This window comes from Eublepharis macularius, chromosome 2, assembly GCF_028583425.1.
Source record: "Eublepharis macularius isolate TG4126 chromosome 2, MPM_Emac_v1.0, whole genome shotgun sequence".
Taxonomy (NCBI): Eukaryota; Metazoa; Chordata; class Lepidosauria; order Squamata; family Eublepharidae; genus Eublepharis; species Eublepharis macularius.
Window position 1 is genome coordinate 80,034,558 of NC_072791.1, and position 20,033 is coordinate 80,054,590.

At 43.6% G+C, this 20,033-nt stretch overlaps 1 protein-coding gene across 6 annotated transcripts in view; it reads right to left on the bottom strand.

The window, feature by feature from the left end:
- Positions 1 to 20,033, bottom strand: part of DGKZ (diacylglycerol kinase zeta) — a 119,505-nt gene that overhangs the window by 42,712 nt on the left and 56,760 nt on the right. For 2 of the 6 annotated variants that reach the window (XR_008596481.1, XM_054970452.1), the window contains exons 1-14: positions 17,346 to 18,257; positions 15,709 to 15,817; positions 14,773 to 14,868; positions 12,655 to 12,732; positions 10,134 to 10,190; positions 7,289 to 7,357; positions 6,747 to 6,818; positions 5,551 to 5,667; positions 5,391 to 5,462; positions 3,613 to 3,708; positions 3,400 to 3,482; positions 2,467 to 2,527; positions 478 to 591; positions 215 to 355 (exon numbers count right to left, since the gene is read on the bottom strand). Coding sequence is in view for 5 of the 6 variants with exons in the window: in XM_054970452.1 (XP_054826427.1) it covers positions 215 to 355; positions 478 to 591; positions 2,467 to 2,527; positions 3,400 to 3,482; positions 3,613 to 3,708; positions 5,391 to 5,462; positions 5,551 to 5,667; positions 6,747 to 6,818; positions 7,289 to 7,357; positions 10,134 to 10,190; positions 12,655 to 12,732; positions 14,773 to 14,868; positions 15,709 to 15,817; positions 17,346 to 18,217 (2,037 nt within the window). In the remaining variant the exon portion in view is untranslated. Of the gene's footprint in view, positions 1 to 214; positions 356 to 477; positions 592 to 2,466; positions 2,528 to 3,399; positions 3,483 to 3,612; positions 3,709 to 5,390; positions 5,463 to 5,550; positions 5,668 to 6,746; positions 6,819 to 7,288; positions 7,358 to 10,133; positions 10,191 to 12,654; positions 12,733 to 14,772; positions 14,869 to 15,708; positions 15,818 to 16,654; positions 17,180 to 17,345; positions 18,258 to 20,033 lie in introns of those variants that run through there. The other 4 variants (XM_054970454.1, XM_054970453.1, XM_054970451.1 and 1 more) reach the window with 3 other exon arrangements.

Consider the following 20,033-nt stretch of genomic DNA (forward strand, 5'->3'; position numbering starts at 1 on the left):
TTCTAATTCACACAAAAATCTCTAATAAAGTTAACAAGGAAGTTCAGAAACATGTATTTTCCCCTGCCCTAACATTTATCTCTAATTTTAACTACAATTAACCAAGTGAGATAAGCCTCAGAAATGGGCAGTGAACATACTGTGTTTGCAGGAGGTGACTGATCAGCAAAGTTTTTAATGCTATGTTTAGTGATGTTGGCATTGTGGAACTCACTTTGTCTGTAGCTGTCTCGTCCTTCTCTTCAGTATATGCTTCAAAGTTTGGTTCTACCTGTAGATTCCAGCGGTCAAGCTGCACAATCTCCCCCTCTTCCACATGTGATAGGATCTTTGAAAGAGGTTCGTCTGTGTAACCCTGTGGGTTAAGACATGAGGGAATGATATTCAACATGTATTACCTCAATTTATCAGATTATATGCACAGTGTTGACTTGGAACACAGACAGACATTGAATTGGTAACCATCAAAACTCTTACCCCGCCCCAGTTCAGTGTTCTTGCCAGGTCATTCCCTGTCCCTAGAGGAAGAATGGCCACAGGTGGTGGAGGATTCAGGCGTAACTGGTCCAGGATAGAGAGAATCCATCCCACCTATTCAGCCAGGAAAGAGCATAGATTCAGTCAGAAATTGATAAACATGCTGAGAGTTTTTGCTTCTGTCCTTTACTACTAAACATGGAAGGTAGAGTTATTTTTACAGTAGCAAGTATGACATTTTGTGGGAGAACACAAAGTTAATATCACCTCTGTCCTTTCACAGCATGCGTTTATTATGTCAGTGTTCCTGTCAGGTACACAGACAAGTGTGAGAAACAGTCTCTGAGGGCCTGTGGCTTAGTAATAGAGTATCTGCTTTGTAGGTAGAATGCCCCTGGTTTAGTTTCCAGCATCTACGGTTAAAATAATTATGTAGTAGGTGATATGAAATGCATCCACCTGAGACCCTGGAGCAGATAACACTAACCTTGACAGACAAATGGCCAGACTTCATGTCAGCTTCACGTGTGTGTTAACAAGTTAAGCATATGGTTAAACATGCAGTTCTGAAAATACATGATACATGCTTAAAGGAACACAATGCATGCACAAACCTCATAACCTAGCATGTATCTTTTCCATTCCACAAGTGGAAGATTTATATAATTCATTCTGGTTCTTTTTAAAGACTGTAACAAACCCAGAGGGCTGAATGCTCATTTGAGCCTCTTCCTCCCACCTTTGTTCTCACAGCACTATATCAATGTGATTTTTAAGTAGTTTCCAGCCCCTGCACGAAAGGCAGCATGAAGAACACTGACAGTTGCCCCACAAACCACCATATCCCCAAAAGATCAGTGGGCACAGATCCAGGCTCTGTTGTTCCAGTCTAGTTCCACCAAAGATCACCAAGACCTAAAGGGTTCATGGCTTGGGGTATGTGATCCCGGATCTGTGAACTGGTAAATTAGTCAGATTATGCATAATCCAGCTATATCAGGTCACATTAAAGAATCCCAGACTGGAACTGGGGAACTCCTTTGTGATGGACTGGATTATTTGGTCACAGAAAAAGTAAATGGAGCAGCTGCGAGTGAGAGGGCAGCATTCGTGACATGAAGTGGAGATAAGACTCATGCCACGGCAGGAGAATGGCATGAGGTTAGTAGGGGACAAAGCAGCAGCCAGCCCAGTGAGCAAGAGGAATGCAAGCCTTGCACCATGGTAGGATAGCAACGTGAAGCTGGCAAGGGACACTGAGGCAGCCAGCCCAGCAAACGAGAGGGCGACAAGCCTCACACCGTGAGAGGACAGCTGCAAGAGGCTGGTGGGGGACAGGAGGCAGCAGGCAGAGTGGATTCCCATCCTGCCCCTCCACCCCAGCCCGAGCTCCAAGAGACCTTCAAGATGCAGTTCTGGCGTGCCTCCCCCCACTTCAGTAAGGATTCTTTACTCCTTTGCATTGGGGGTAGTCTGGTCTGACATTCAGATTCTGTGATTTGTCATTGGTTCCCTTGCTTCACTTTGGTTCTGTTGGGCTTTGTTGGTTCAGCTTGCATTGGGAATTGGACTTGCATTTGGGACTGGCTTTTGGCCAGGGACTGCCTTTGTTTAAGGACTCCTTTTGCAAGGAAAGCCTTGGAAATGTTTCCCCAATAGGAAACAATGGAGAGTAGATGGGAGCAGCTTATTCAGGGACCCATAGAATCAGACCCTGGGGTCCAATCTTCCTGAAATTTGGGGGGGGGAGGGTCTTTAGTGGAAAGGAAGGAGTAAGTCCCCTGTAACTTTGGTGGAGTTTGCTTGAAAAATGCTTCCCAGCCCCAGGTTTCCCCATTGGGAATAATGGCTAGATAAATTTGGGATTCCCTAACTAGATTTGAGAATCAGATCTGAATTTCAGGAATACCAAATTTTGGTATCCCTGAAACCTGGATCTGGATCACCCATTTTTTTTTTTTGGTGTACACCCCATTCAGGACCACTTACCGTACCATCTCCCCCACATGCCAGAATCCGTAAGTTATGCACTTTACGATACATCTCCAAACTGCACAGAAGCCAGAATGAGGAGAACTTTAATGAGCAAGAACAGAATAAACTGTGTGAATCATAACTCTATCCATGGAGTGAAAAAAAATCAGATTTCATTCCCCTAGGGTCTTTGGAAGTATAGAAGTCATAGAGGAGCCACAGAGGCAATGTATGGCAAGTCATTAACTTTTACTAGCTGAATTTTAAAGTTTGGTCAAGCTAACCTGCTCTGTCTGTTCACTACACACAACCTCCCTGCATTATCAGAAGACTGGCAGTATGCAAATATGAAATGTCCTTTGTCATTCAAAGTAGAATCTTCCTGCTAAAACACCCCATAGGAAGCATGAAATGGATGCCACAGGTGAGAAAATCCTTACTTGATGTTTATCTTTAATTTCAAAACCTGATTTTGTTTCATTCTGTGCTTGATGCCCATCTGAAAACCTATGCAGTAGCTAAATAATTTGACTGGATCAGGAAAACCCACTTTCAACCCTGAAGGACAGCCAGTGACCTCAGTAAAGTCACTCTCTCTTAACGTACTCCGTTCTCATACCCCACAGAATTGTTTATTCTTTCTATCCTGCTATTATTGTACACAGTTCAGAGAGGCTTAACATAGAGTCTTCAGTTATTTCCCATCCTGGTCTGACTCTATAATCACTTAATCTAAACAGTGCCACCATATCAGGGACTCCCGAGACCATTTGTTGTTATGACACTAAAATGCCATTCTGTGCTCTGTGAGCCAAGGGCAGGATACAAATTTAACAGAGAGTGCAGGAGATCTTTCCTAGTCCTTGCAGCTTATACCACGAACAGAGATGGGAATTAGTACTCATGCCTCTTTGGGATATATGGTACTCATGCCTACATGGTACTCACGCCTCTTTGGGGCCCTCTTGGCTGAGATCAAAAACTTGTCGAGGGTTGAGGTACCACATGAATGACTGGAAGATCTTTGTTCCCTAGAAGTATGGAGAAAGAAAATAAGGCAAGGACATAGGAAATGAATTGCAAAAGTGCCGGTGCTGAGAGAACAGGTCAGCACATGGTCTGTAGTCAACAGAACAGAATGCTAGTAAAAAACAAACCTACCTGATTTCCGCCACTCTTGGGGTTCACAAACACCAAAAGTGGCTTCATGAGTGGTGCTGGGATGGGCTTGATGACAAAGGGTTTCCATCGCCCCTCCTGAAAAAGAGACCCATATCCTTGGATGCCAATGAAATAGAATTCTTGCCTATGGAATTCAGATTTTTTTTAATGAAGCATATTCTGTAATATCTACTGGAAAAACCTATGCAAACTGGACAAATGTGTATGTGATTTGTCCTGGTTGGTAAAATGAACAGTGTTTTGGGCATGTTTTTTAAAAAAGGGCTGGTGTTTTATGTTCATTTCTTATTATAGACTAGGGAAACAGAATGAAAATAATGAAAAATGGTAGGCTCACAGGTTCTTCTATCTATTCAAATCATAAGGTGTAACATAAAATGTAAAGAAATTTTTATCTTTTTCTCCTTTGAATTTTTTCTTCAGTCTTACGAAGTAATGGTTTTGAGCTACCCTGCCTCAGCGTTTACCAAGTAAAGCAGTGAAGATATTCTGAACTCCATAGAATAGAATTATTTAGGGTTTATTCACTCTATAGTTTTAAAAATAGTTAATTAACATTCTCTCTTAGTTTTAAGAACAGCCCAATAAAATCTTTCAATGGAAAGACTTGTCTGTGGTGATCATCAATACATAATTTTGTTCAGGGCTTTTTTTCTGGGGAAAGAGGTGGTGGAACTCAGTGGGTTCCCCTTGGACAAAATGGTCACATGGCTGGTGGCCCCGCCCCCTGATCTCCAGACAGAGGGGAGTTGAGATTGCCCTCCTCGCTGCTTGGCAATCTCAACTCCCCTCTGTCTGGAGATCAGGGGGCGGGGCCACCAGCCATGTGAACATTTTCAAGAGGTTCCGGAACTCCGTTCCCCCACGTTCCCCCTGAAAAAAAGCCCTGATTTTGTTGCATGAATATCAGCTAGCAGTCAGAAACTAGTGGTTCACTTGTATGAATCCCAGAGGAACAGCCAAGTTAATTTTTTGTTCTTGATACAACAAAGGAGTTGAATGGCAGTTGCAGTTGACAATAAATCTGTTTGTCATTATTATGCCATGCGACTCCTATTACAGTTTTACTTGAAAGAAGTTCATGTAAACAGGGCGTTGACAACCATGCAATAAAAATGTATGTTGGTGATTAATAAAGATTAGTCTTTCTACAACTAGGAAGAAACTAAACCAGGAGCCTGTCATAATTAAACTAGGATTCCAGTTGTTCCAGGACTCGTAATGGATTTGTCACAGCTGTTTTTAACAGTAATTTACATGCACTGTCCTTGGATTCAAGGTTCTTGTATTTATATTAATACTCAATTATTTGTTCTTAAACCATTGTATTCTGACTCTGAGTTTCAACCAAAGTTGCACTTTTCCCTATAAATAATTTCTGCAATACAAATGTTTATATATGTGCTTCTATATGTGCTTATTTCTATGAAACTGATGGAAAATTCAGACAACTCAATCTTTAGGATTCTGATATACTGAGACTATGTCATCCAATTTATTTAATTCCATATTTTCCCTTTTGGTTAAAATGTTAGCATTTTGTTTTTAAATAAGATGACAATATTCATGGGTTTTTTGGTGTGATCTAAAAATTAAATTTAGCAGAATACACATTTGAATCAGAAGCATCTGCTTTCTATAATACATTAACAACATTTGTGAGTAAAATATTGGAAATCATTGTTCAGTACTTTCTCTATTGCTTCCTTTGCACTGTGAATCCCTCCCTCACTTCCCAACTCTCCTTCATCACTGACCTCAGGTCCCTTCTTGCTGGATTTCCGCTTGAATGAGGTCCTTTTTTTTTTCTTACTTGACTTGAGAGGATTCTAGTGAAAAGAAGAGCCATGTATTGGAGGAGCTGGCTTACGCAGGATCACTGAATTTAAAGAGAAAAACTCAAGGGGACCAACATACTTGGGGGTGCCGGACCCGCAGAATCCAGGTGGGAGGGACAACAACTGCAGCATGTGCCCCAAGAGAGCAGGGCTCCTCAATGTGCTGCAGCATGAAGCATGAAACTTTACTGTGATACTGAAAGGGAAGGGAAACAACATAACCAATCAGTGGCTATGGCTGTCAAAGGGCACCGCAGCCTCCTGTCAGCCTCTGGACCTGGCTAATACATGAAATGGAATAAGCTGGACACTGGATGGTACAATTCTGAGACAGCAGAATGGGCTGAATCACTTCAGACTGTAGGTGGGGGAGGGGTCATATTTTTGAATGTTCTGTGTAAATAATTCTAAGGTGCAGGTTACACTGTTTGTCCCCTCCTCCTATGTTGCTGCTGACAGGGTTCAAGGTAAGCTCCAGAGGGTATAATAACCACAAGCTACACCCATCACTTCCTTCCATGCCACAGCCTGCTGGGGCCAGGTGAGCCCTACCCCAGGTGGTGGGCTGGTGCCCTTGGCTGCTTAAACTGGACATTTGGCATTGAAACAGTCCTGTACATCTGCAGTAGTTCACTCTACCACCACATTGTAACAGCGAGGAAAAGGTAATTAGGGAAACATTGAGTGGGTAAGATGGTGGCCTAGCCTGGACATCTGAGATGCGGTTTCAGTCACTCACTTAGTATCCCCGATTCTGGATGGTCTGGAGGAAGTTTTAGATATGTAATCTTGGGCACAGTCAGAAACTCTTTGGGATTGTTTAGAACATCTCTGACAGACCCATAACAATTAGGTTTTCCTCATGCAAGAGGCATGAGAAAAAGGGCCTTTGGCTCACAGCCTGTAGCGTTCAGTGAGCCAGCCCAGTGGATGGAGGACCGCCTCAGGATGCCATTAGTTGTACTCCTGTTAGCTCTCTTTATTTAAACTGTAATTTTTGTAAGACAGTTCATGTCCTCATTGGAGAGAAAAGTGGGGTAAATAAAATAATAGTAATAATAATAATAAAACTATAAAATTAAGAAGTACCGTCACCAAACCTTGCTTGTTTATTTGTAAAATGGAAATAAGGATGGCAACTCTCTCTCTGGACTATCTTTAAGGACTAATAAGGCAAAGTTTAGAAAGTACACGTGTATGTGTTTGTGTGGGAGGGGAAGTGCATGTGTCTAAAACAGGAAGACATTTTAGCAAACAGGTCCGTGCTGCACTCACTGCTTGCTTACACCAGGAACAGCTGATGGCTACAATCTCCTTGCTGTGAAAGGCAAATTTCTGCTGGAACCCCTACAGAGAAGAGGAGGAAGTTGTGTGTCACTTCACTATCTACTTTCCTTATATATTACAGCAAGAAATTCATGGTCTATTAAGTAAATAGAACAACAAAGCCTCCTCCTGTGGCACCTTAATTAATAAAATATTTCAACCAAAGCACACACAGTTCCTATCTATGAAAGGTCACACCATGATAAAAACCTTAGTCTTTATAATGCCACAGAAGGGTGTTTTTTTTTTTTAAAGAATGGACTATTATGGCTATTTTCATATCAGTATTAAGCAGTGGATGCTTAACTATGGGAGAAAGTTAGTCAGAAGTATCTTTGGCTACTTCTTAAAGCCTCAGTGGCTTTATGGTTTACTGGATGCCTCTTAATTCTGAAGTATCAGCTTGAGTGACATATCAGTCACAGAACAAGGTATGCATTTCTTGATCTGGATCTTCAAGGGATGTGTGCCTATATACACTTATTCCTCACCTTTCCACACTGTCGACATTTCCCTTCCTGGCGCCTCCGGTGTACCCAATGGTGCCGCACTATTGTAGGCTACAAAGAAACATGCAAACAAGTTCAAGAGGAGTGGGGGGGGGGGGGAGAAGGAAAAGAGATTTACACTCTCCCTTGAGCACACCTGTATGCTGGCGTACAGAGTAGTCATGCTCTCCAGAATCACCTAATTACTCAGAAGAAAGTCATCCCTTCACCTCCCACCTGTCTCTGAGAGGCAGTCTCAAAGCAACATACTAGTTTAAAAGGAGGGCAGAAGAGGTTAGAACTAGGTTTCCCTCTCAGAAAGCATTCATTGTGCTTTTGACAAGGACAAAATTACGTTTTTTTAACACGAATAAAGCCAGTATTATTGAAAACTATATTCTTTGCCCCATCAAATTCAAATATACTCCACTGTCTATCTTTGCTCACTGTCAGGTACTTGTTCCAACACTCACACATTATGATGTACATGTTTTTCTGAGGGCCAAACTGGACATGACACTAGGAGATATGAGCATTTTTAATTTACGCCAGTGTAATTGCTTCTCGGCCTTTTGGCTAAGATCAAGTGTAGTGTAGTGGCTAGAGTGACGGATTCAGATCTGGACAACCCAAGTGTGATTTCTTGCTCTACCGTGAAATCTTGCTGGGTGACCTTGAGATAGTCGCATACTCTCCACCTAACCTACCCCACAGTTGTTTGGAGAGAATAATGTAAGCCACTTTGTGTCACCACTGGGGTAAAAGATGGGATATAAAAAAGTAAAATAAATAAAAATATAAATAAATAAATGGGTAACCAAAAGTTGGGGGTATTTTAGATCAGAGCTATGATTTGTGCAGGGAGAGCCGAAGAGGAAAGCTTTTACACTTTTCTCCCATGCTACTCTCCACACCCCAAAACAATCCACAAGAACTGGGTTGCCCTGGTGGGAGGGAAACATACCAACAAAATAGAGGCAACCTGCATGGATCTCCCCGCAGCAAATCTACTTTAGCTTTGAGTAAAATAAAGGCTCCACCCTCTTCAGGACCATGGATAGAGATATCAAACTTTAACAATGGGTTTGGAATACTTACAAAAGCAACCATTAAACATAGCAATGAGCAAAGAACTGCTGGCATTGTCAGTAAATGCACTAAATAAGAGAGGATGTTTCTCTGGAAAACTAAATACCCCAGAACAAGTGCTACACACTCCCTGGGCTAGGGGAAAATAAATATTTTATTTTCCCCTATCCCCTAGGATAGGGGGAAATAAATAAATAAATAGTAAAGTGCAAGTAGGGGTGGGGGAACAAAAATTGCAGGGCAGGGATTCCAGGGACTCACATGAAGTTTCCAGACCCTTCCCTCACAGCCTCCTCCCTTCCAAACACCATTCCCCTTTGGACCTCCTCCAAAGGAGAAGGGTCTTCGGGGTGGGTGGGGAAGGGGATGGGGAGGGAAGGTAGCTAAAGAACAAGGGTAATTGGTGAGGGTCCTTGAGAGGGAGGGGGAAGAGTGTTTGGAGGGGGTGGGGATGAAAAAAGTGACTCCTACCACCCACACAACCTTCCCTGTAACTCTCTTGCCCCCAGCTAGTCACCCACAACTCTCTTGCACTCCATCTTTGTAATTCCCCCAAGCATGCTCCTTCCCTTCCTCCCTGTAAATCACAGTGTATCCTCTCCCTGCTTCTGCTGCTCCTGATGACATTTTACAGGCAATTTTAGAAGTTTAAAAATTGCCGCAAGGCCTCAGTCTGCATTGGCTGTGCAAATCAGGGTATTGTGAAAATTTTTAAGGAGCAAAAATTGCTTGTAAAATATAATCTTTTGTTGTGGAGTATGAAAGGGGGGAGGGTCCAGGGAGTCACCTCTCCTCCCACCATCAGTTTTTCTGCTGTGCTTTCCAGGATTTTTGAGCTGCCACAAGCAGAAGAGATAGGAGCAGTTCTAGCGCTCTTTGCCTTCTCTACCTGCTCCATGTGTCCTGGAGCAGAAGGGAGGGGATGGAGTGCACTCCCCCATTCCAGATGCCAGTTGGCATGCCATTGCTGCCTGGGCCTTGCAAGGCTGCTCTGGGGCATGCTGTAAGAGCAGGCAGGTAAGCAGTGGTGTGCTTTTTTCTTTTTTGGGGGGGGGTGAGTGTTTTAAGCCCCCCAATGCATCTTTTGTACTTTCTGTATTTTCCTGCAACCCGGGGTGGGGGGTGGGGGGTTGTGCCAGGTTGCAGAAGCCTCCGTTGTGTTTCCGAGTGGCCCTCATCCACAAGTATTTGCAGATCGGAGTCACCGGGCTATTAAGTATATATGTGATGAAGGATTAGTGGCAAAACTTTGTAATAAGAAGCCACTTTCAGTTCTTGTCACTGCAATATATGAACGTCTTAACTAATAACAGTTCTCAAGATGGGTCTGTATGGTGGCTGTGCACTCCGAAGCACGCATTCATCCCTTCAGAAGTGCCATCAGCTCGAGGTATTAACAAACCTTGGGTAACAGATATCAGAAGAGAGCAAGTCTGAGCAGGTTTTCTTAGCAGTAAATCCTACAGTATTCAATAGGACTTACTTGTAGGTAAGTGTGCAAAGGACTGCAGTCAAAAACAATGATTTCTCATTAACGCTACAACAACATGCAGAGTCTTAAAGAAACGTTGAGGAGGAATTGGTCCCCACATCTCTTATTCTATTGCTCAAACATGTCTCACTTCAGGATTGCATTTTAGTTTCTCAAGGCTGATATACAACTTGAGGCCAGGCATTTTGAACCTACTTGTATCCAGCTGTATATGCAGACAGTTCCTTTATGCTACTATACCATGAGCAGTTCACATGACTTTCTTACCTCTCGGACGTTCCTTGATCCAGATTCCTTGAAGGAAGGTTTGCAGCGGAAATTTATCTGTAGATTTAAAAAAGAGTAGGGGGTGGGTATACTTTTTGTGATGGAACTCATATCAGTGAATAACTGAATCTTCTCAATCATGGCCACAGCTGTGTTACAGCCACAGCAACGGCAGCACCACATGCGGCACCAGGCAGCTTAAGACCTTAACAGTAGCAGTGGTCCATCTAGCCCAGCGTCCTGCTCCACACAGTAGCAGGGGCGGCAGGCCTATTGAGGCCAGGTAGGCGGTGGCCGCAGGTGCGGGGTGCCGGAGGGAGCGCCGGAGGAGGCGCATCGCGTGGGAGCGCGCGCCACAAAGCACCAGCCTCCTATCCCTCCCACCCCACGCCGCTGCCGCCGCCAACACAAGCCCCCGGCCAGGCACAGCCACCGCGGGCAGACATCTGCGGCAGCGCAGGCAACCGAGCAGGAGAGCTCGGAGGCCACCCGCCACAGCAATTGGGCCAGCAGCGGCGCGTGCGCTCCCGTGATGTCATCACGCGTGATGTCATCACGCAGGGGTGCCCAGCCAGCCAGCCGGCCGCGAGGATGGTAAACCCTTGCACCAGCCCTGCACAGTAGCCAACCATACGATCCAAGAAGGTAGACAAAAGCCAAAGCTTCCCCGTATTGCTGCTCTCCCATCCCACGACTGGCATTCAGAGGTTATCACCTCAGAATACGTTGGTGCCATTTACTCATTGCGGCTAATTACCATTGATGGACCTAGCCTCCATGAATTTGTCTAATCCCTTTCATTTAAAAAGTCAATTAAACAAGCACCCACCACTACTTCTTGTTGCTGTGAACAACACAAAGTAGTTCACAAGTAATTCACTTATTAAGTGAATTAGGTCTTCCTTTTCTCTGCTCTGAATAGACTGCCAATCAACTTCTTTGGGTGCCTGTGAATTCTAGTAGTCTGCCAGGAGAAAAGTTCTCTTTGTTCACTTTCTCTCTCTACCCCATGCATAATTTTTAATAAACCTCTATGTCCTTAAAAGCGAATATTTATTGCAGCAGAAGCATTCATGAGCTGGAGTCCAACTTCAACAGATGCACAAAGTGGTCTCTAGCCCATGGATGCTACAATAAATCAGCTAATTTTTATGTTGCCATACGATACCTCCTTGTTTCTGTAGATTAGTAACTGAACAGATGAAGCTGCCTAACACTTAATCAGACTACTGGTTAAGATAGCCCAATCACAGAGTAGCAACAGCTCTCCAATGTCTCAGGTACAGGTCTTTCACAATCCTGCTAACAAAGATCCTTTTAACTAGACACTCCAGGGAATGAGTCTGTAACTTCATTTACTGAAGCCATGTACTTAATCGTTTAACTATGACCCCTCTAAACTCAAACTTGGTTGCATTTCGTGTGCACAAGGAAGATCTGAAAGGGAGAGAGCTTATGAATTGCTCCCACCAGGTCTATTCACATGCAAGCAGAGCAGGGCAGCTTGACCAGAATTTAAGTACTTACATCCAGCTTTATATCCATTAAAACCATCTCAGTGCTCACAATCTTAAAATCATATTGTAATTCAATAAAATACAAGATAAAATAATTAAACACAAACAATCAACTAGTAAAGGCTAAACCAGCAGAGCAACTGCAGTGAAAAAATTTAATGTCAGCAGAAACTCAAATTAAGTATGAAGAGAATATCTCCACCGTTATTTCACATCATAGGTTCATGGAAAATTGGATTATCTTCACCCATCTTTTGAAAATTAAGAAGAAAAAGGCCTAATGCACTTTCCAGGGAACAGAAATCTAATGTCTTGGTGCCACCACCCTGAAGCTTCTGTTCTGTTGGCCACCCATGGAACTTTTGATGGTGGTCGGATATGACACAAGACATCTCCAGGGGCCTTAAATATACAGGTAGGTTTATGGTAGAGAAGGCACAGTCTCAAGTCATTTACATACTGAAAACTCAAATCCAGCACTTTAAATTGGACCTGGAAATAAACCTGAATCAAAAGTAGACCAGTGGTGGCCCCCACCTTATGGAACAGCCTACTTGAAAAGGTCAGGAAAACTCCCACTCTACATAACCTATGCAAAACTGAATTATTCAAGCTTTTGACTCAGATAGGAGGGCTTTGCTTGAGGAACTGGTTGCAAAGAGATGTATCAGTAAAGTGATAAGGACTACATACTTTGCTACTACAGACTGCCTGTTGCTTTAAGTATGATACTACTGTGCAGTTTCTATGTTGTTTAATATGTCAGTCTTAGAATTGCTTATTCTCTGTTTCAGCATTTCTTTAACTTGTATTGGATTTTTGCTGGCTTTAAATTTTTGCAAATTTGTCCTATTACATTGTTTATTGAAATGCCTTTGAAATCAACTGTACTAACACACACTGTGTAATCTGCCTTGACTCTCAAGGAGAAAGTTGGACTATAAATGACATAAATAAATAATATGCATTCTGAACCAGGTGCAGTTTGCAAGAATTCTACTCACTTTCTCTAGCTGTTCTATGCATGGTGTGTGAACTACAATCTTGCAGGCTGCACACTTGCGCTTGGACATTGGTTTTTGCTGTGAAGGACAAAAACAAAAAGAGGTCTTCAGCAACTACTGTATAATTGGAAAGGCTGCATGTCTTCATTTATACAGAAGGAAAGAGGGCTTGAACAAATGCAAATGTAGGACAGGCATGCTGCCAGTAAAGCTTTCTCTTTCTCTTGAGTTCTCCCACTGAAGAAGGCAATTGACTTGTGCGCATGGGGTGCATTGCCTCTTAGTCATGCAAGAACAAACAGAAATCAGGAACTGACACACACATTGTATATACAGGTTACTGAATGATAATGTAAAAAGTTAAAACTCTGAGTCATATAACACATTGCACCAGCCCCCCAAGTTCCAAGATAGGAGCTTTAATTGTCAATCAGCAGCTGTGATCTTATTTAGCTCCCCAGCAGTGTCCAGAAGAACACAGTTATTGTTACATGATGGAAATTTCTCCCAAGCAGACCGCTCCCCCACATTAGAATTCTTGTGGACACCGGCATCGTTCTTTACAGGATTTCCTTGTCGAGAAATTGTAGAGAAGCTGTCTGGATTCCGTGGATCCACCACTACTGGCATGAGGGCGAGCCGGGAGAGTTGCCATCTCTAAGCAGTTCTCAAGCACGTTGGGTTCATTGGACGCTGGAGAGGGCATTGGCTCCTGCTGTATTGGTTCGTCTTTGGTTCTCAGAAGCTTGTCTCTTTAACACTCCCAGGTTACTGAATGATCACCACTCTCAACCTCCCCAAGATGAATTTAGTGTTAGAAATGGTTGGACAGATTTGTTTCTATTCCACTTACACATGCCTGAGCTGGATTTCAGAAGTGAGACATTTTAAAAACTCAGATAAATGTTTAAAAATACATACAGTGCAATAAAAAGAGGTTTACAAGCTGATTTTTTTGACAAACTTGCATCAAGAAGAGTTGTGTCAACTCCAGTACCACAAGACAAAATAAAGCTTTCATTCCTGGAAAGCCTGTCTCTCCAGAGGCAATCAAGAACACTATATTGTACATTATATAGCATTCTGTTTCTAAATATCAGAGTTGTGCCAGTAAGGCTCAATTCAACTATTAAAAAAAATTATTCTGTTTAGGGGGAGGTTGCACAACTTATAAGTTTTATTTTCATTGTACAACTGTGGAAAAACAATTGTCAAACATTCTTTTAAGTTGGATCGAGGAAGAAAGATTAAGCCTCACCAGACACTGAGCAATAAGTATGTAGACACACAAAGGACAGGAACGGTCAGCAATTATCCAGAGCATCAGGCAGAAATCTTCCCTAGCTCTGCTAGATTTTTTAAACTAGCAATGCTGGTGACTTAGCTTAACATTGTTACAAATAAAAGCAAGAAGGCCTTCTTCTTCTTGGTGATAATTTCTCCCCCCCACCCAAAGCAAAAATCGTTATTGCTATGATTCTAAAAAAAATCCCTGAGACAGATGAATTAGGAGGATGCCTAATTTCTCCACTAGATGGTGATGCTGTCTCATATACATTACTAACCACCAGCAGTGCATTCCCAAGTAAGTTACACCCTTGTAACTCTACTGAAGGGCTCAGAAGAATAACTCTGTTTAGGATTGCACTACTAGTTTACTAGTGAGTAGCTGCTCCCTCACAGAGAAGATTATACATGCTGCTTTCATCACTGCAAATGCAGGGAAACACATTGGCAAGTTTGGCAACACAGCTTCCACTTACGGGCTTTCTGTGTACTCTCTTACTATAGCACTAGAATGCCAGAGCAATTACCAATTTTTTAATGCTGTCAAGTGATGCAATGGAAGAAATGGCAGCTGCAAGGCACTGATGGCAAGAAAACAGCACCAGTGCAGGCAAAACCTTTGCAGAACAAGAAAATGTGTACCTTTCCATCCATGCAGACTGTGTGGTAACATGCTCGGACTACACTTTTTCTAAAAACCAAGTTTGGGAAGGAGCATGTTAAGGATGGGGAAAGAATGATTAAAGCACAAATTTTTGTAGATGCTCAAAGCCAAAGCAGATGAAAACCTCCATAAAGAGCAGTCCGTAACAGCCTCTTATGAAGACTTACCAGCATTTTTGCTACACAGTTTTGTTCTCCTACATAGCAGAAGTCCCCAGAGACATTGGTTTCAAACCAGATGTGATCCCCATAAATTGCAGCCTCCTGAAAGACAAGAGTCAGTGGTATTATTCTTTAGTAGTCACAGAGTCTTGCACTCTGGGGCCTGTCTGTGATTTTCACTTACAGTCCATCTTTCCAGGAGGTAATCAAAATTATACTCTCCAACCCACCCAAAAATATGAATTAGTACTAGTTTATGTATTTAGCTTATTTATTTTATAAGACTTTTATCTCACGTTTCCATAAAAAGATAAAAATAAAGACAAACAAAATACAATTGACTATGCCAGGGCAGCTTCCTCATGGCTGGATCCCACAGCCAAGCCATTCTGTGTGTACGTGGTGTTGTGCCTTCCTGTTATGAGTTTCCTCTTCTCAGCATCTGCCTATGGCTGCCACTGAGATGAACCCAGGGCTGACAGATTTCTCTTAGCTATGGCAGGGCTGTTTACTGCATGCACAGCTGATAGGATTTGATCTAGCAGACAAAGTACCCGAAAGCTATGGTGCTTTCTGACAGGAAGGGTAGAATGGCCTCCTATTTCTGTTGCATATAATTTCACTTATGGATGGAAAAAGCTCTCCTGGGTGTATATTCATATGGCAAAAGACGAAGAGCTGCAAGATCTGGCTCACATTTGCCCTTTCATTGAGATGTACAGATTCATCTACATGGCAGCTTTCCAATTGTTGGCTGGGAATCAGGACCATGGGAAGCACCTGGGCTCCAGGAGAAATGCCTGCACCCCAGCCAGAAGACCTGCCTTGCACTGCAGGCCTACGCACCTACACTGGATATAAGATGCATGTTGCTGTGTCAAAGGTACAAGGAACTCATCAGTCTTCCACTTCCTTCACCCAGGAGGAAGAGAAAAAACTTACACTCCAGTCGACAGTACTGCGAATTTCCCTCTCTGAGTCCCTTCTCAGGGCTAGCGTAGGGATTGGCTGTGCTACCATATGCTGGAGACCAGATTTGGCAATGGCTTTTCTGAAAGACAGGAAGAAGTGTGGCTGTATAAATATTTTATCAGATAATAGTGGTAGTAAAAATAAAAAAGCAACATTCACTGCTCCTTGGAAAGTGGAATGCTAAAAAGGGTCAGAACGGGGCGGGGAGAGAGACATTTTATGAGTTAGCATTGGCCCTGGAAGCAGCACAGAAATCCTCCCAAACCACAGAACAGGCAATACTTACTCAGCAGTAGCTAATGGTCCCGCTGTCCACCTATCCTATGGGCAGGAAATCCAGCCTATGATGTACAGCCACTTAAAACACAGACCACAGGGCAATGGCTAATCCACAGCAAGCTGTTTGCCAGCAGCAGCTATGTGGATAGAGCGTTTCATACCATGCTACCGCAAATACAACCTGAGAAGAAAACATCTGCAGTGGTCTGGTTCAAAATCAAAAGCAGTTTTCTGCTGGCAGTCTTCAACTGTGGAATGGTCCTGACTCTCTCCTCTGAAAGGAAGACACCATAGGAAGACTCCCATTCTCTCAAATTAATAAAAGATGAAAAGGTACAATTATCCAGTCTTGTGACTTCTGAGAAATCAGCCCAGGTTTCACTGCTGATTCTCAAACAATACAGTTGTGGGGTGGGTGGGTCAGAATTAAATATTCATACCACAGATGAATCAAAATTAACCATTTTTTCTCCTCACAAAAAGATACGAATCAATACTCCACTCATAAATGTGTAGTGAAATAACTCGTCATAACTCGTCCTTGTCACTCTTCAACCCTTCTCCGTGTGGGTAAAAAGAATGATTAAAATGCATTAAGAGATACTAAATACCCAGCTAGTCATTTCTGAGTACACACCTGAAGACATTCTATCTTCTCCACCTTCTACTACCACTGGCCACTATGGGCCAGGGTGCTGAGGAACCTCTCTATCTGCCAATTGGGCTCTGCAGGAAGATGCATGAAGATTTCTGTCTTTCGTTTGGGGCACCTCAAGCACCAAATGAAAATCCCTTGTTCACTTCTCTTTCTCATCAACCTCCTGACACCGTCATCTGAGAAAAGCAGGAAACGGCACATAAGAAAAGGAAGTGAAGAGCTAGATGGTTAACGAACCAGTAAAGTCTAGTGGTTGGAGTGCAGCACGTGGAAACTCCAAGTTAAAATGACCAAAGCTGACTGGGTGGCCTTGGGCAATTTATTCTCTTGTAGACCAACCAACCTTATTAGGAGCTCCTTGTGCAAAGAGTGAGAGAGAAATGTTGCAAAATGTTCATTAATTATGCTATGAGAAAAAACACAGCTCTGGCCATGCAGTTCCCACAATAAAATGAATTTGGATGAGTGTTTTTGTTATGCTCTGGTGTGTTGGTCCTCTCCTCTCAACTCTCACCTCCATCTAAACACCTATTATACCATTTATAAACCCTGACCTAGTGTGGAAGTGGTTTCATCAACACTGACCCTTAAGCTAGATTTCTGACGCCAGTTTCCCCAGACTCCACCTAATACACAAAACATAAATATCCCTCTCTTAGAGATTACATACGGCAGTTGGGCACTGCAGCCATCACAGAAGTCAGTTAGACAGCTACTATGGACAGAATCCTTTCCAAGGAACGTGTGTGCAGTTGCCGACAGCCACCTGGTTCCAGCAGGCACCTTCCACCTCCTGGCAGCTCTCCGCATTTTGGCAGTCTGAAGCAAAGCACCTGGCTTGGGAGTTTCACTCGAGCGTCGCTGTTGGCTCAAACATCTGTAGCGGCCTTGAAGCCCATAGGTTGCTTTGCCGTGTACAAACTCTGCAGGTAGGAGGTGGGAGGAGCTGCGGCGCAGGCAGCAAGGGCCTCGGAGGAGAGGCCTCAAGCCAGCAGAGTCCTGCATGGGGGGACAGGTAGACAGTGAAAGCTCTCTCTGCAGCTCCTTCCTCTCCTGATCTGCTGTCAAGCTAGCTCCTTCAGAGCCTGAGGAGGCTGCTTCCTCACTCTGGTCACTCTCCTCTAGCCCCTCCTCAGGAGTTTCTGGGCTGGAGCCCTCAGGACAAGGTGTCTGCCTCCTTTCCTCTTCCTTACATACTTGGATGAGGCTGGCCAGCAGCATGGAGGGGCCTAAAAGATGAGCGTCTATGGTGCGCATTTGGCCCCCACGCTTCTTCTGGACAGAAAATCTAGGGCTGAGATGAGGGGCGGTGGTGCTGGATCGCCTCCGGGCACTCGACCTAGGTTTGCGCCGGGAACCCAAGCATGACAGCCCTTTCAGCTGGGCACTGGATCTGCGCCGGCGTTGTACTAGCATGGCAGAGGCCTGGCCCACCACAGAGCGTCGCCTTGCTTTGCTGGCAGGCAGGGCCACCACGCTGCTACGGCAGGACCCTGATGACACATTCTTCTTTCTGAAGTGCTTTCTGAAAAAGGTTTCCATAGCAAATGGGGGCTGTTAACAGAGAAACCAGGAGGTTAAATTAAGAGTTCATCCTTCCTATCTAACTTATTCTTCAAGACCTAACTGCAGTGATAATGAGATACCCCGCCTGCCCCACCCAGGAATTCAAACAAAACTGGGTCCCACAAGCCCTGCCCCCTAAACATCAGACCTTTATTTTAGGCCACTACTAGCCCTATGTCAAGTTTTCAGGCTCAAACAGCAAGCAGCATTTAACTCTTGAACCCAAGCCAGGTGCCCAAAGCATGCAGTTCCATCTCACAGTAAGTAGAAAAAGAGAGGTTCAACTAGTGATCTAACACGACATGTAAATCTACATGAACACAAGTTGAGCCAAGAGGAAAGGAGCAGTAAAAATAGTTTAATCAATAAGTAAATAACAAATAAGTTGCATGATGTTCATCATGTTCTAAGTTCTGAAGACCAGCTCTGTAAACATTGTGTTTGGAGCTAAATCAGAATTGCTTTGTGGCATGAAAGAAGCAAAAATTGCTGCGTATCTGATAATAGTGTTCCAATAGCTGATATACAGATCTTACTTGTAGCCACACATGCGTCCTGAAAAAGTTCTGAAGCACGAGGGGACATCCACGTCAGTGAATCAAATTCTTCATGTCAACTGGCTATGCATAGGTACCAGGGTTTTTTTGTATTTGCTATACCTTATCACAAGTTTTACACACATGCACACATGTTCACTTGCAAATCAACAGGAGCTGACAAGACAGCAGTAATCTTAATGAGGTGCTGGGAGAAAGCCATTCAGCTTACTTCTCTAATCCTATTTTAAAAGTCACTCCAGAGATGGGCCCAAATACAAGAATCATGTCAGCTCACCCCATATTCAAGACCCTTCACAGCACATGGAGGATCAAGACAGTTTATTTGAAAAACAACAAATTAAAATAAGTAGTTAGAGGCAGGCCAGTGAAGGGGAGATCAAAGGATAACATAGTGGGTCTGAAAAGCAACATCAGAGCTCTATGGATACCCAGAAATGAAGAATTCTACATATGCAGAAGGATCCAACTCCTTGTGCAGGGTCAATAGTAAACTCTAGTTTGTGTTTCAAGCACTCCTAGGTTGAGAACAAAGAAAAAAGTAGAGCAAATGACTCTTTTCTCCTTATTGGCATGTAAGCGGTCAGCTCGGCCTCCGCCATTTTAATATGGTTGCTTGTGATATTAAAAATATCACCAGGCCTCTGGAGTTAAAATGGTTGCTGTATTGCCACCAGAGAGCCTCCAACAGTTGCTGAGTCCCACCCGGGAGAACGCGGCATGCATGGGATGCTGCACAGGAATGCAGAGTGATTAAGTGGCGACTGGATTTGCAGTCCCGTCAGCCCCATAGGAGTCCAGCGCAACAAAGGTCTCGCAGAGTCATCCTCACTTAACACATTCCTTTCCCTTCTTCCGTGATGAGATCTCCTGTCCTTGATTGAGGAGATAATCAAATGACATTCATAAGTATATACAGTTTTTCCTGGGAAACTACAGTCCCCACCTAAAATCCATCAACTTAGCTCTGGTGGAATTCACTAACAAACTATTCCTTTTGTGCAGTGCTAGAACATGTTTTGCATTTGCTTTCACACACCCCAGCAGCTACCGATCAAGGTGATCAATCCTTTTGTCAAACCCAGGATCTGACCATTGGAGCCTTTGTTCTAACAGCTAGGTGGACTCTTCCACCTCAGGGCACATTTTACCTATAAAGGTAGGGCCCTGGCCTCATTCAAATCATGCATGCTTCCTGGTTGCTCCCTTAGGGTCACTTCCCTAAGCCTCTCTCG